This window comes from Montipora capricornis, chromosome 5 (genome assembly GCF_036669925.1).
Source record: "Montipora capricornis isolate CH-2021 chromosome 5, ASM3666992v2, whole genome shotgun sequence".
Classification (NCBI taxonomy): Eukaryota; Metazoa; Cnidaria; class Anthozoa; order Scleractinia; family Acroporidae; genus Montipora; species Montipora capricornis.
In genome coordinates, this window is record NC_090887.1 from 24,054,725 (window position 1) to 24,071,712 (window position 16,988).

At 38.0% G+C, this 16,988-nt stretch overlaps 1 protein-coding gene and 2 long non-coding RNA genes across 4 annotated transcripts in view; all 3 read right to left on the bottom strand.

Moving 5' to 3' along the window:
• Positions 1-7,755, bottom strand: part of LOC138048888 (broad substrate specificity ATP-binding cassette transporter ABCG2-like) — a 9,511-nt gene extending 1,756 nt beyond the window's left edge. Inside the window, exons 1-5 of one of the 2 annotated variants that reach the window (XM_068894994.1) lie at positions 7,694-7,755; positions 7,456-7,510; positions 6,343-6,402; positions 4,933-5,047; positions 998-1,150 (exon numbers count right to left, since the gene is read on the bottom strand). In XM_068894994.1, coding sequence (XP_068751095.1) covers positions 998-1,150; positions 4,933-5,047; positions 6,343-6,402; positions 7,456-7,510; positions 7,694-7,712 — 402 coding nt within the window. In that variant the 5' untranslated portion in view covers positions 7,713-7,755. Of the gene's footprint in view, positions 1-997; positions 1,151-4,932; positions 5,048-6,342; positions 6,403-7,455; positions 7,568-7,693 lie in introns of both variants that reach the window. The other variant, XM_068894993.1, reaches the window with a different exon arrangement.
• LOC138049984 (uncharacterized) overlaps positions 1-16,988 on the bottom strand; it is a 326,256-nt gene that overhangs the window by 65,518 nt on the left and 243,750 nt on the right. The gene's annotated exons all lie outside the window — the stretch shown is intronic.
• Positions 14,040-14,392, bottom strand: LOC138048938 (uncharacterized). Its single transcript, XR_011132264.1, has 3 exons — positions 14,286-14,392; positions 14,138-14,171; positions 14,040-14,056 (listed from the first exon to the last, which is right to left on the bottom strand). It is a non-coding gene; the product is annotated as an uncharacterized lncRNA (long non-coding RNA).

Here is a 16,988-nt window from a genome sequence, read left to right on the forward strand (position 1 = left end):
GAATTGTTGAAAACGCTCGGCATAATTTTGAAAGTAATCCCTTAATTTTGAAAGTTTAACTCATTTTATGCAAAGACAGTTGCCGCTGACTTCACATAGAATTGCGGCTCAGTTGCTTGAGCAGCGGACTTTCGTGCGGGAGATTAGGAGCAGGAGCAGGAGCAGGGCTGGCGCAGTGGTGAGAGTACTCGCCTTCCACCAATGTGGCCCAGGATCGATTCCCGGGTTGTACGCCATATGTGGGTTGAGTTTATTGGTTCTCTACTCTGTTCCGAGAGGTTTTTCCCCGGATACTCTGGTTCAAAAACCAACAGTTGCATGCGTAGCTCAGTTGGCTAGTGCGCGGGTTTCGGAGCAAGGGGTCCCCAGTTCGATCCTCGGTGACTTCAATGTCTGTTTCCACTTTCCTCTGACCCGTGTAGCCATAGCTTTAAATATCCGTGAAAAGGAGCACTGACAGATGGAGGGGGTAAAAGGCGCACCGTCGGCTTCCATTGATACCAGTTTCATACCTGAGGAACTACGGACCTTAAATAAATTGACTTGACTTGACTTGACGAGTTTAATGGAGGAGACTGCTTAACACATTGACAACTCAAACGCCCTAGGACGCCCCCAGGTGACGAGTAAAATCGTCTGGGGTTACACAGAGTAAAATCTGGTAAGTCTCACTCCCAGGGGTCAATGTGCTAAACAAAAGTTGGACCTAGCCAACCTCAGCTTCTCAAAACTGACTGAGGAGAAAGTACTGCCTTTGTAATTTCATCTGCAAATGGTTAGACTTTCAAGTGTTCTCGGATAAGGACCATAAACCGTAGGCCCCGTCTCACAACCCAATTCCTGTTAACCAACACTGTGGGACGTGAAAGAGCCCAAACACTGGAGACCCTCGATGTTGGTGGTCTAACTCTCAGAGAATTGTAAACCGCCACGAGACTGATGTGATATGTGCAGTATACAATGCATTACCGTTACCATTAGACTTATCTGTACGTACTTTAGACTCCGCCACATGAAACAAGCCCAAGTCGCTAAGAGTTTCCTCTACTCTCTTTGAACGCTCGCGTTTACTCAGCTTTCTGGAGAGTCTTAAGGATGCAGAGAAATGCAAGTTCTCTCTCACCGTTAAAGTGCCCATCACAACATCATCCTGGAGAATTATAAAAAAACTGAATGCATAGAGTGGGGTTCAATTAAGTGTTGAATGAACTTCATTCGTAAGCAAGTGGTTTAGAAAGCATCAAGGACGGTGCCTACTAATTCAAAGGTATATTTGCGCGGTTTATCAGTATGCGGGAAAAGCAAAAAGAAAATTGGGAGAAACCACGCATTTTTCAAAGATATTAATTATAAAAAGCTTTATAATACAAGGCAACGTATGGCGTCCTTTTCCCAAAATGAAGCGTAATTATCTCTAAAAAAATGAATGGTTACCCCCAATCTTCTTTTTGGATACCAAGAGCACTTGCTAAGTTATGCTTTCTCTGCGTAGTTTTTTTAGATGCGCAGAACGTATGCCCAATAATAATAGTAGGCACCATCCTTAAATTAACCCACTACAATTCTTAAAGAGAAGTACGATCGTCCGGGTGAGTGTAGTCCTGAGGACTGATTAGGGTGACATTGAATGATGTTTAGCTAACCTAACCGTAACTCATCTTCAGAGTCATGTGATTGGTGTAACGTCAGTAGATGGTATAAACGCTGTGGTCCATGATGTCACTGGTCAACTAAGCCGTCAGTGTTTACGCCAAGAGAACCATGCATAATGAACTATGATTCCACACATAATAGATAACAAGGAAAGAAAAAGCGGACGGACACAAAACCTAAGCAACGTCAGTTTGAGTTTTGCATCGCCTTAAATACAATTGTGCTTCATTTTCCAAAAGGAAAAAGGAAAGGAAAGGAAAGGAACTTTATTTAAGTGTCTAGTCGTTCTAGCGCTGAAACACTAATAGGGGACACTGTAAATTGAAATTAACAATTAACACAAATCAAGTCAAATGTTGGTTTTTGAGGAGAGGGGAAACCGGAGTACCGGAGAAAACCTCTCGGTGCAGAGTAGAGAACCAACAAACTCAACCCACATATGACGCCGAGGCTGGGAATCGAACCCGGGCCACATTAGTGGGAGGCGAGTGCCAAAGGCAACATCAATCACTGTTCTCATGATACGTTTTCTCACGTCGGCTCCACATATTAGTCAACATTACAATCCATCCACCAAAAACACGTTTCCCTTTTGCATGGAAATTCTGTGATCATTTGATGCTGATATGTTCATAATACGCCGTCTTCCATTAGCAACACAGTATTTTGATGAGACAAAGCGTACAACGACGTAGAATGATTGATGTCACGACTATCTATGCGAAACAACATTGCAGAATTTCATTGCAGTCAGTGGAAAAATTTAAGTATTTCCAGAGTAACCCATAGACCTTATTCATAAATGGCGGTCACATTTATAATTCTTTTGTCCTCGTGCAAATTAGCCTACCAAGCCTCATTTTAGAGCAATAATTCTTTTCAAGTCATTGTACGGTATCGAGGCTTGATAGGCTAATTTGCACTTTGACAAAAGAATTATAAATTGACCTCCATTTATGAATAAGGTCTATGGAAAAAAGTACAGGGTTAAAAGAAATTTGAATCTATGACCGAACGATTGCTGGTCAAGGCGAGTTTGTACTGACGGTGGGAGATGTACCAAAGCCAAATATTAGAACTGCGTGTATAAAAAGACATCATGTTCCGTAGCCTGTTCCAGGCTCTCAGATAGTCGAGAAAATGAAAAGAGCTGCATGTTCCGGTTGTTCAAAAGCCGATTAACACTAATCCCTGATAAAAAAAATTTACCAAGGAGTTTATTTCTCTACTCCCAAATGCTGTTCAACGCTGATATTCGTCAAAACCTTACATTAGAGGAAGTCAATCTTGAAAAACAAAAATAAGCAAAAGAAACTCTCCCGAAAAAGTTGAAAACAAGAAACAAAAGTTTACGCTAATCCTGGATTAAGTTAATCGGCTTTCAAACAACTGGGCACACAGAGATTTAGCATCACGCTTATGTAAAACGGAAAACGGAAAACGTCAGCATACAGTTTCATGTAAAATGTAGTGAAGCTTGTGAGTTAAGCTTTGTGTGACTCACGGCAACTAGCTCAGAATGGAGGGGTAGTTTCTAAAGGGACCTAAGCGATCTGTTAAGATCACCGATCGTTTCACATGTACCTCCGCAAATGTCATTTATTGCATAACCTGCACGTTATGCAATAAATTATACATTGGTGAGACAGGTAGACGACTAGGTGACCGATTCCGCGAACACCTTCGCGATGTTGAGAAGAATGACAAGGATGCATCCAAGCCAGTCGCTCGCCATTTTAATCTGCCTAACCACTCCAAAAAACACATGGCTATCTGCGGCCTTTCCCTACATCTAGGTACGACGGAAAGCCGCAAGAATCTGGATTAAAAATTCATCTTTCAAATCGGCACCCTTAATCCTCACGGTATTAACGAACGCTTTTCATTTAACTAGTATATTCCTATTTTTCACGTTGCCATGTTACCACCAATAGCGTAGCTCCTACTCTACTATAGAAACTACACGTAACCCATAATCCCTCGATTCGCTCTGACGAAGGGCTAACGCTCGAAACGTCAGCTTTTAGAATCTCTGTACGGTGGCCAATTTACATTATCAACTCCGTTGATAAAACCAAATTTTTGTATACTACCTCAGAATGGACTCCGTTAATCACGAGTTTTAGTTAACAAAAAAGAACTCAGTCTTTATAAACATTGTTTGTTAAAAACGACGCTGCTTAAAATTTAAATTCTTACTTGTCAAATTTTGCGAGTTTCGACCACGCTGTTTTGTGAGTCAACAGAGAGTCAACGTGAGTTGAAGAAGAACAAGAACAAGAAGAAGAAGAATAAGAAGAAACTTAAGGAGTCAATTATGAACGGCCTTCAACCTTGTTTGACTTACCGGAAAATGGTTTGGGGATTCTTTTCATTGTTTTCTTCAAACAGCTTGTTATGTATAAGAAAAACGAGAAGAAAACTCCACGTATACGGCAAACGCGAAAATGCCTACTTTAACGCAAAAACCGCAAGCTCCACAAGCGACAACCGGCAAAATCCCGGCAAACGCAAAAAAAGAGCGGGAAAATCATGGTCACGTGGTCATTTTGCCGTGATGCTACATCTCTATCGAAGCAAATGATATAGAGATTACTTCGTGGGAGGCTGAAGCCTGGATTTTATTCAGATTTCAAGCTGATCCACGGTGAGTTTACAACGATAACAGAGAGATTTTGAATGGCGTTTTACGTCAAACAGGAAGCGACAGACTGGTGCTTGTCAAAAGATCTTGAAAATTTCATAATTTTATATTCTAACTTGTCTCTCTATTTTGAGAAGTTGATCGATATTTGTAGCTAGCAGAAAAGAAAGTCTCTTTGATTTCAGAAATGTTTGTATTTGAAGTGAAGCCCATGGACGAAAAAGAGAAATGATCCTCGCACGTATCTGGGCAATTTTAAGCAAATACTATTTGTAGTACAAAAGATTTCTTTCATCGAGTCCTTTCACTGGAACACAGGAGCCCAAGAATTGACCTGCCCTCAACTGTGCGGTTTCATAGCTCAGTTGGTAAAGCAATTCACTGACATCGCAGAGGTCATGGCTTCAAATCCCGTTGGAGCCATCTGAATTTTTCAGGTGTCTATAAACAGAGACAGTTGCTTAAATTATCCAGATACGTGCAAGGAGCATTTCTCTCTTTCTTCTCTTTGATTTTGGTAAAACTCGCGTTTTGCCGTTTGCCGTATAAATCTCTCTAATAAGTTCTGTTTTATTTAAAGACAATTCTAAAGCTGTGTGTGTGTGTGTTTGTCACTTTGGCTTTCTTCAACCAACCTGTACAACATATCCGGTGATACATTTGAAATTTTCTGGTTGCTTTTGTCCATTAACAAGGACTACACCTGACAGATGTTTTCGATCCTTCCGGCCAGCCAAGATGTCCAGAAGCCTGAAATAGCGTGAAGAAGTCAAGTATGTGAAAAACCAGAAAATAAAAAACAAAGATTGAAGACGCCCCAGAAAAAGACAGCTGTATACAACAGTAAATAATGGGATACCTGAAATCGAACAGTTACATCAGCCAATCATATTAAGTGCACTCAGCTTAATCCACCAATCACAGAATTTATCACAATAACCATAGCAACAACCACTTACCCTACCAAACTGGGGATTTTTCAAAATGGACGAATTTGTGACATTAGACATTAATTTGCTTTCTTGGAAATTGTAATGGTCATGATTAATTGCTAACAGGACTTTGTGTCGTCCAATTCGGTCTGTAATCATACTAGTGATTAAACAAATCGGACTCCCACTACACGGTTGTCCAATTTTGTTAATCACTCGTATGACTACAGACCAAATTGGACTCCACTCAGTCTTGTTACCATTATACACAATAATTAGGGAAAAATAAAGTAGTCAATACACCAATACAATTTGAGAAAATTGTAATGGTTATGATTAATAGCAAAACATTGTTGGTTACAAAGGGCAGCTGTGAGTCATTTTCATGTGAAATACTGCAGGGTCCTCATTGTTCACACAACCATGGCTGGAATGTGAATTTAAGACAAAGACCAAATACAATGACCCCATCAAAGAAAGCAAAAAATCTAACTAACAAGCAAAATACTGCATTTCTGTTGTTTGCAGTTGACCGTAAGTAATTCCTGAAGAATTATCTAAAGGTCTACTACACCAATGTGGTAAACACAGAACAAAAACAAGTAAGACCTTTTAGACAATTTCCCATAAATTATTTACTATATTGTCCATTGCAAACAAAAGGAATGCTGTGTTTTCTCGTCACAGTTTTACATTTACTTGTTTCTTGAAGTCTCTGTTTGTAACATTCTGGCCTGGGGGTGTGGGAAATGAGGACTCTGTGATAATTCACCAGAAATGACTCGACAATCATCAAAATCATGTTTATCCCATTTACTGTTTGATGTGTTATTTACTTTTAGGAGGTGGGAGGAAGTCCTTAGTTTTTTGGGTCTTTGATCATTGATGGAGAAGTCTTAAGATTTTTTCATTATACAAATTAAAAAGATCTCAACATCCTTGATCCCTTTTACCTCGTCAAATTCCCTCACCACTGGGGTACCTTATCAAGAAACCATAATGCTCCTTAAAAAGGGTCTCAGAGTAAAGGGAAAAATAAAAAGGATGAAGATACGACATTTGTTGAAAAATAGGAAGAAAATTTGATATCCTATTATATAATATTATACATACGTTGTCTTTCCACTTCCTGTTGGTCCAAGTATTGCATTTAATCCAGGTTGCACAAGGCCACTTAAATCATGAAATACAGAAAGAATTTAAATTTATATTAATACCCGTAACCCCTACATCCACTCAAAAACTATGTCGTCTCTAACCCAATGACTCCTTGGAGTGAGACTTAATAGATTTTACAAATTTCTAGTCTCTAAAGAAACTGTGGTGCTGCATCAATGGGAGAGTCAAACAGAAAAATTTGGTTTTATCAAACGTGTTGATAAACGTCGAATTAGTATTATTACCACCATGAATGATTTGGAAAGCTGATGTTTTGAGCGTTAACCCTTCATCAGAGTGAATAGAGGAATTGATAAAACCAAATTTTCATTGACAGATTTTACTCTGATACCACACAATTTTACTCGTCAATAGGGGGTGGTTTAGGAGACAATGGGTTAAAGAATAAAAAACTTTATAAAGAGAAGAGTTGGAGCAAAGGTCAGAGCACTGTGCACAAATGTTGCCTATGTTCAATTCCACTACTAGTACTCCATGTTACAATGTTTGTTAAATTTGTTTGGGTCTCCACTATGAAAGTATCTGTTTATCGACTACTTTAACTTAACAATGATTTTGCTTGCTTCAATTTAACAAATCGAAAGTGGTTTAGCGTTGTCTGTACTCTTATCGACAATGATATTCGTCATCACAATGGTCAAAATGTTGTGGACTCACGAGGCACAGCTGAGTGAGTCCAGAACAAATTTTAACCACTGTGATGACAAATATCGTTGTCGATAAGAGTACAGACAACACTGAACCACCTTCGATTTGTTTTTTACCACAATATTCAACACTAAAGAAAGTTTTTATTTCAGAGCGTGAGCAAAATCATGACACAAAGAAAGAGCAATATGATTGGTTTATTTCCCAAATGGGCGTTCCTGATTGGCTATTACAATGCGTGACAAATTGATGCGAGCATGACGCGTACAGCATTGTCTAGACTCTTATTGACAATGGTAAATTAACCTATCAGATTGCGAAATTACAAGCAATTGTGGTAAAATCCTTTATTTTCTTCAAAATAACATTCAAATGATGTTACAGTAGCACAACCCTCACCTGAGATTTTTGATAATTTGTCTCTCTTTCTTTATTCCTTTCTCCTTGGTGGTGACTGAGTAACAAATGTTGTGATAGGAGATTACTGTTGTACTTCCAAATTGGTTTGAATCTGTCGAAAATGACCCGCTAAGTGGTGAAGGGCCATTTGGTTTGGTGTCATACACTGGAACATCATGTGTTCTGTGGTTTTCCAAAGTAGGATGTTCTGTTCCTAACAGTGGTGTCTTTTCATTACTTGATATCTCTTGGTCCATCTTATAACACTGTACGCTGCAGAAGTACTCTGGTATCCCTTTAGAATCTAAAATAGATGGGAGACATCAATGTTGCCTTTAAAATCCATTCTCAGGTTGAATCCAGTTTTACCTTGAAAAAGTAGGTTAAATTGGTGATCCTCATTTAACCTACCAAGGTTGAATATGCACTCAGATGAATTGAAGAAACTTTTTTCTGGAGCCTAAATTAAGCCTAGAAGGAAATTAGGGTCAGTTTTGGTTATTATACATGTACGTGGATATCAATTATTGACTTATTATGCAAAAGTAAAATAATGAAAAGAGGTTGAGCATATTCGTCATTATAGTATAGTGGTGAAGACACAGGACTATAGATCTGAAGGGTCTGAAATCGGGAACCAGTAAGTGCATAGTACACTTCTTTGTTCCCTTACTACATTGTAATGTTGAGAGTGAATAGGTAATTGTATGAGTAAAGAAGCCAATAAGATGATATGAAACATTAACAAGATGTGTTGAAATGCAAAAGACAGAGTTTGAGGGAAGATATCTATAGATGTTTTCTGTCCTTTTTGGGAGGTTGATAGTTGCTAACTATTCAACTTAAGTAAAATGAAGATCACCAATTTAACCTTGTAGGTAAAAACGGATTCAAAATGAGACCACTGCCACATTAAAGAACTATCAAATTATTATCCTATATAGTTCTCTTTGTAATGACAAGGCCATGTCTCACAGAGAAGAAATATGATTCAGCTAAACAAACTGTATATTGGTGTCAACCCTGAAAAATACAATGTAAGCCTGACAACCACATTTCTGACTAGACGCCAAAGCCCTATATGTTTTCTTTGAAGGAAATTTTAAGAATTAATACATGTAGTTTCACACTAAAGACTTTGCCATAGAACACACGTCTCTTCGAACCTTCACCTCTTTGGTCTGGGACCCAAACCAATATGCCAAACTTACAATGGTTCAAAGAACTGTCTGTGTTCCTCATTTTGAAATAAACTGCTAATGGCCGCAAAACACTGGAGTACAATAACTTTCCTTTATCTTCTGCAACACATGGCTGTTACAATGCATACATTGTTTGGCTAGCCTGGATCGGGTTTTAGTTTAAATGGAGGCAAGCATTTCAACACAGTCATTGGATATTACATGGCTGCATAGGAGACTATCCTTTCCTACATTTGTACATTTTCACAAGTCAAGAGCTACCTTAATATTGGAGAAAAAGTACAACAAGTATCGTAAAAAAGGTTGCTGTTAACACCTTTTCAAATTAATTGGTACTTTTTCATTATAATTGGTACTAAAAACTGTTATTCATTATCGGCCATTATTGACCATTAGAGCCAATCAGAGATATCCTTTACTAAAGATGATTAACTTGGCTAATGTTAGCCACTTATCAGTCTCTTATACCCAATGAGAATCCTGTTATCCGATAACAGAATAATCATGGATAATGGTCGCCATACCTTGGATAATGTTAGCGAAATTCACCAATAACCCTCGAGAATTTAAAACAGAATATCTTTCTTCATGTAATTAAAACCACAATACTACTCTTGTTCCATTGACCCTCAGCTTAAGCTTAATGAAAATCTGTCAAACTGCATAAAGAGCGCGCCATTATTTTAACGTTTATACCGTGCTATATCACAGCAAAAAACAGAATCAAGGCGAACCATCGACAACTTGATGATAATAATAAATAATAATAATAATTGAAACGGTATTGTCCTATTGACGAACTTCCTACTGACCAAATAACCAAGTAGCACATTTGTCGGCAGACAGAAATGAAATATAGGTACATGAGGTCATTATCTTTTGCGTTCGGTGTACTGTGTTGCGTGCAGCGCTTTCGCCAAAGTGAAACTTCATCCCTCCCACAATTGCACAGATAAAACGCACCAGCATTCAAGACTTGATAAACCTGACGCATGAAATATTATTTTTGTACAGTACAGTATTGGAGAATTTACTTATAAAAGAAAAATACATTGGTCGACCCACATCTGGTGTGCATATGTGCGTTCGGGTTCTTATTTGATCCAATTTAAGCTTGTCTTGCAAAAGATGTTGTAATGGTTCGATGAAATGCGTGGATGAAATCAGGCATCGTTAAAAGACTTCTTTGAGGCAGATACTTCTCAATTTGCTTTGGTTAACGCAACGTAAAAGAATGTTTTTGTTGAATAGCAAATTATGAGCAAATATTTAATGAAGATGATCAGCTTGGCTAATGTTATCCACTTATCAGTCTATTATACCCAATGAGAATTCCCGTTTCCGATAACAGAATAATTATGGTAATCCTCGCCATACCTTGGATAATGTTAGCGAAATTCACCAATAACCCTTGAGAATTTAAAACAGAATATCTTTCTTCATGTAAGTACAACTACAACACTACCTTTGTTCCAGTGACCCTCAGCCTAAGCTGAATGAAAATCTGTCTAACGGCAAAAACCGCGCGCTATTATTTCGTTTATACGTAACTATATTACAGCAAAAAACTGAGTGAGGCGTATCATCGACAATAATAATAATATTAATAATAATAATAATTATCACAGTATTCTTACTGACCAAATAAGTAACTAGTACATTTCCCAGCAGAGAGAAATGAAATATAGATACATGAGTTCATTGTTATCGTTTGTGTTCGTTTGCGTGCAGCGGTGTAACCGAAATGAAACTTCATCCCTCCAACAACTGCACCGATAAAACGTGCCAGCATTCAATACTTGATAAACCTGACGCATGAAATATTTTATGTATAGTAGATTATTGGAGAATTTACTTATAAATGAAAAATATATTGGTCGACCCACATCTGGTATGCATGTGCGTTCTTATTAATTTTGATCAAATTTACTATAGTAAGTTGTCTCGAAACACAATTGCCGAAAATTAATGGTTGGGTGACATACGGGGTTGAAATCAGGAATCGTCAAAACACTTCTTTGAGGCAGATACGTCTCAATTTGCTTTGGTTAACGCAACTTCAAAGAATGCTTTTGTTCCATAGCATTATGAGCGAATTATAGTGATTTTGAACTCAATTAATTTAATACCGGTGAAAAAGTTAAAACCGCGGAACGATTCAGTGCCTGGTGATTTTCCCTTTCGTTAATTTGAGTTTTCGATTTGGATTACCTAATTAGATACAGTTTTGTCTAAAAGAGCTAAGAAATTTTGTCCCCATGATGCTAAGAAGCGCGCATCAACATGATTAAAACTGAAAAACAGATTTTGCTGCACTTATCTTATCATGCCTATCATATACCTACGATCGACCGCACGCAACGATGTTCGGCCGCCGTGTACTTGAGAAAAGCTCTTTTCGGAAAATGTTGCATTTTTTCCTAAACCAGTTTCTTACTATTAACAATCTCGTTTCAATCCACTAGCTTGACTTTGAATTAATTCCCAGAAGCGAGCAACTCTGATTTTCAGCACAACACTTGTCAACGTAACCTACCATAATTATTTACCGCGCAAATTGTATTCTTAATCCCGCCAAAATTGTTCCAAACGAAACTGGCGCTGTAATTGCCTTAAAACATTTGACTAGACTGACTGACGAGTTTTGTTCTCAACTTTTATTTTTTATTTTTTGAAAAGTATCACAAATCACTTACACAAATTTGGTACAGTGTACGTCTACACTGGACGACATTGTTTCGCCGTACATTTCGCACGCTACCATTTCGCCATTTAGATTTCTATCTTCTTTAATACCAACTAAGAATTAAACATAGCCTGAATGTAGGCGTCAGATTCTGTGAACATTTCTGGTGCCCTAAGTGCCTTTTTAAAGCTGCAAAGGGTGCATTCTGTACCAGTGTCTTTGGGGTCTAAACTCGATAACGTCATAACCAAGTATAAAATACCCACTGACCTTTGACGCGTTCCCTGTCTTTTAAAGCAAATTCACTCCCTTTGGATGTTTGATCAAAATTGTGGATTCGGCTGCTGCAAAGACGTTTCTATTATTGACCATTTCAAAAGACAATCCCGCTGAATTGTTAGCCATTAACAATGAGTGTACAAGCCGGTGGGGATGGTGCACATGCGGCTTTGTCACGAAACAGGGATTTGGTGACATTTTTCGCCTGCACATGTGGCAGTGGAACATGAGGTGGAACATGTACTACCTCAGTATTCATGAGGAAATGAGAGAGGAATAGATTGTAAAAACTGCTCTGAAAAAAAGTGGAAACTTTATTTGCAATCTTTCATGAGGAATTATGAAGACATTTCTAATGTAAAAAAGTGAACAGTGAAAGCTATACAATAATAAGCCATTGTAACTCTGAAATTAACGTGTTATTTCCAAATTAATTATGTCCTTCACTTGACATGTGTAACAGTAGAGTTCATATGGAGCGATGTTTTACTCAGTCCATCGAGTATGAAGCAAAAAAGGGTGCGAGTGGAAAAAATGGCCGTGGGAAAATCTGAAAGCGACTGAAGGAGACAAGGTCATTTTTTTCCACTCGCACGGGCGCGGACAGGCAGTGCGATGTTTTTGTAAAAATCAGAGAAACCGATAGATTAATCCAATTTAAAGTATGCTATCTCGATTAAGAAACACTTAGAGCTTCTACAGAGCGTTATTAGTCTCTTTTTAACGCCTAGCCCACTTCTTCGCTTCTTACCGATTGCCGGTCAAGGTTTTTGATGGTTTTTTCAAATTCAAAGAAACAATTAATTAATATCCATGGCAATGCCTCGCCATGCGATCGACCTTGTAATGGCTACAGGCATTTCTCTCAAATATCAAAGCAAAGCAAGTTGGGTAGTATAAACAACATGTTAGAGAACTTGATCTTGAATGGGAAAATTCTATGGTTTTTTTCTGAATTGCAACGAAATACCAACTGCCGGTCATTTAGTGAATTGTACACCAACGTTTCGTAGAAGCGCTTAGTACTTCTTAATCGAGATAGCATACTTTGGATTGGCTTGTTCGCACTACACCGGAAAATTTGGTTTGGTGTTTGCAAAAAAATTGAAAATTTTGTAATCACGAATTTTTTTGTTTTCGTAATAGCGTTCGCACTTGAGACATGCTAATTATTTGTGTAACCACAAATGTCAATCAATGGAAATAGATACCGAGATTTCGTGACAGTAGTAGTACTGTGGAAGTGCCTGTGGCTCCTCGTAGTAGCATTGAGATCCATAATAGTTTAAATATTGCTGAGTTTCGGGAATGTACGAATTTCGAACAAATGGTGCGGGATCGCTGTCCCTGTCTGATATTTCTCCTCGTCTATCCATTTCTAAATGGCGGTAAATGGGATCACGTACGCAATACCATTTTGTGTGGTATCGATTACGAAATATGATGACCCGTTGAAGGGTAGCTGTCACGGAACAATAGATTTTCTCGCTTGACAAAAAATTGTATGCCTACAAAGCTACTCGACGGTCTCTTTGAAGTTTGGTGACGCTTGACAAAATTTTCGTGGACGAAAAAAATGGTTCGCACTTAAAATGGTTTCGCGTTGACAGACTTTTTTGCAAAACAAACAAAATTTCGCGTAGTGCGAACAGGCCCTTAGGTCTATCAGTTTCTCTGATTTTCACAAAAAAAATACCGGACTGTCCATCATTTACTGAATTTAAACCTTGACCGGCTGTCGGTCATTTAGACACAGTGTAAGTCGCTTAAAAATATTTCTTTGAAAATCCTAAAAATGCCTGATTAATCTTTCCCTCCTCGGCGACCTTGTACTTTCTCCCTAAGCATTGCACTTTTACTTTTGGGTAGACTATAAATTTTGGACAAATAGTGTCTCGATCTGGAACTTGTGGCCAGTAGAAAAATTCATTTTTTTTGCTCAGAAAGTTAACACGGAGGTTATCTTGTGTCTTTTCCTCCACTTGACCTATGAAGCAGTTGTCACAACCGCTATAGGCTACGGCAACCCAGTCGTCCTTTTCAATTTTTTCAATGTTGTAGTCCTGTGAAATGCATTAAAAGAGGTAAGATGTGACTGGAATGGTGAATGTAACTGTAACTGCGTATTTGAAAGAAGAAGAACTATTTTGATTTATTCTTTTTGTTTGTTTGTATCCTGGTTTTGTCTGTTTGCTTGCCCTTTAATTGTTTTATTTCACGTTGTACTTCAGTTCTCTGCTTCATCTCCTCTTAGTTCGATCTCAACAAGAACATTTTTTCTGACAGACTCACGTCATATGACTCGTTTTTGAGTTCATGATACTCTGGCGTACACAGAAGCGGAACAACAATAATGACAGTACATGTATATACCTCAGAAAATTATTTCTTACCCATTCGTCAACAAAATCATCGTCAGTTTCTTCGTTTCGATCTAGAGAGAAGACATTATACCGTTTTAGCTGGTCATCCGGCTGTTGTACAATGCACATTAACAAACTAGGGAACAACGCACCTTTTTCGCTTTGTTGAAGTTTTAGACTTGTTGGCTGTGACGAAACAGAAAACCTAAATGAGCAGTGTGTAACCTAGAGATAATAACATAATTTCAAAACACTTTGTTGAGTAATTCATGGTTATACACAGGAATTGTCATACAATACCTTTGTTTTTTTCGCCGTGGTTGCGTTAGGCTTTGACTGTGAAATATTTTCCTTTACTTCTGTGACTTTCCTTATCACCCCTTCTGTCTTCTGTGTTTTGTTTTTCCTGATGTTGTCTTTACCATGCTACAAAAAAGGAAATAAAGTGATTATGCAGCAGTTTAACTCTTTATTTAAAAGATTTTTTGTAGGCTACACAGTTAAGGGTACACAGGCTAGTCGAAGAAGAACGACCTCATCGTTAATACTTATGAAGAGGTGCATCATAACGAGTTATAAAATGACAGAAAGTCATGATCAAACCTCAGAAACAGATAAAACGTCACAGTCCTCGTCGCCCTCACTTGTGCGTGAATAAACGGACTGTCAACCCAAAATTGTGTACAAAGTTACTGACGGATATTGATTTTATATTTTTTAAAAGGAAAAAAAGAAAGTAAGAGAATTATCGTACCTTCGTTTCTTTCGAGGGATCTGCTTTCTTGCGCTACAAAAAACAATTTCAATAAAGGTTAGGTTTCAATATATTCAATCTCAAGGTAAGTGATAAAGCAAAAAACCTTTTGTTTGTTTACCTTAAGTTTAGGTTTTTCTTGAGAGACAACTTTCTTAATTTCCTGAACTTCCATTCTAGCTCTTTGGGTCTGTGTCAATATTTGATCATTGCTGCAATGCTGCCAAACGAAAAAGGAAGCGTGTCTTTTGGCTGCATTAAAAAGTGATAAAACTAGCAGGGTACGTAACGCCTAATAAAACGTTGAGCCACCTTGAGTAGAAGAGAATCAACAGAAACACTGAACTAAACCAACCTCAGATACAGACCCCCAATCACCACTGTCCTCAGAGTCCTCGCTCGTGTTTAAATTAACCTCCTGTCGATCCAAATTTGTGGACAATTAGTTACTAATTTTGAAAAAAAAAACACAACAATTTTGGCTTTTCGATCAGTTCTTGTTTCCTGGCAAGTATCAAGGATAGGTTCAGGATAAAGGAGTGCAGCCTTTCAGCAAATAAACTATCTGCCGACATGACGGACCGAGACATTCAGCCCGCCAAAATTGTGTTTCTATCATGTACTTAATGCACGTCTTTAGGAAACAGTTCTACTTTCATTTATTTGGAAAAGTTTCTTTTACGATCTGTCTTGTAGTTCAATAGCAGATATGGCCTACAACAATTGTGGTGCATTAATTACTGACCTGGATGACCTTGGATGATCTATTTGCTGATGAGGTATTTGAGCCAATTATCTGTTTGCCTTTTTGCTGTAAAGAAAAGATAATTATAAGACCTTTTAGCAGATACATTTATGGCCCACAGCGATTGTCGTGCATCAATTGACTACTGACCTGGATGACCTTGGATGATGTACTAGGTGATGAGGTCTTCGGGCCAATTATCGTTTTGGCTTTTTGCTATAAAGAAAAGCAGATAATTGAAAGCCTTTTTTAGCAGATACATCTATGGCCCACAGCGATTGTCGTGCATTAATTGACAACTGACCTGGATGACCTTGGATGAGCCGGTCTTTGAGCCAATTATCTGTTTGTATTTTTTCTATTAAAAAAAAGGATAACTTAACTGAAAGATTTTTATTTTAAGGACTGTTTCAATCTCTTGGAGTGTCGACCTTAAATCATTGTTGTGTGCTTAAGAAAAACATTTCAGTTAACCGACCAGATGCAGTAATTTGCAAAAGTTTGCATGTGCTTTTGTAAATATGAATCTTTGTCTTACGTCTTGTTACCTTTTGAACACCAGAAAGTGGGGCATCATCTCCCTCTGAAGAGGTGTCACTGCTTGAGGATCTTTGACGGTCTGTAAACTTCTGAAAATGGATCAATTTAAGAAATTTGTCTCTGTCTATTTTCGCGAATTCCATTCAATTTCAATCTTAAGTGGCTTAACGTAACAAAAATGTTGCAAAAATGTCTATATTTCTGATAGGGAGTTGGAGCAAAATGTATAAATTTAATGATGATCCTATAGCTATTCGGCAGTCAAGTAACAAATGCTTTTGTTAGAAAGTGTAATGTACAGGAACCAACTAACCACGGTTTTCTTTGTCCCTTCGAACTGAAGTCCCGTATGTTGAGGAGCTTGACCTCGCTTGTTTTGCACACGGTTTTCGATGACCTAAGTAAAAAGGCATAAGATGTGAATTATTAGTCTGTTTTTTTGTTTAACTCGCATGCCGGTTTAATGTGCGTGCAGGATAATACAAGTTGAATGGATCAAGAAGCACGAAACAAACCCGCAGCGGCGATGGTTGCTCCTCTAAGTCGTCAAACGGCTCATCGTCCGCGCCATAGTTTTCTACACTGCTAGTCAGACTTTCTGAAAGTCTGTTTTTCTGCCATATGAGGTCGCTTACGTCTGCTCGGTATTGATTGTATGCCTTTAAGTTAACAAAAAAAAGCAATCATACATATGTATTTCATTTTTAAATGTAGGTCATAAGGATGAAGTTGATTTGGACCTATACTAGAATATTGAAAACCCGCTTGATTGACTATATGCAGAAAACATTAATCTACAATTGCCATGTTAAAAAAATCTAACAATATAATGATATGATAAATCTTGAACATATGAAATAATTAATTTGACTGCGCATACCTCATCCTGTTCCTTTTCGAGATTCCGCACCTTGTCCATCAAATCTCTGATCTTCCTACGATCGGTTTCGCGCTCTTCAATAAC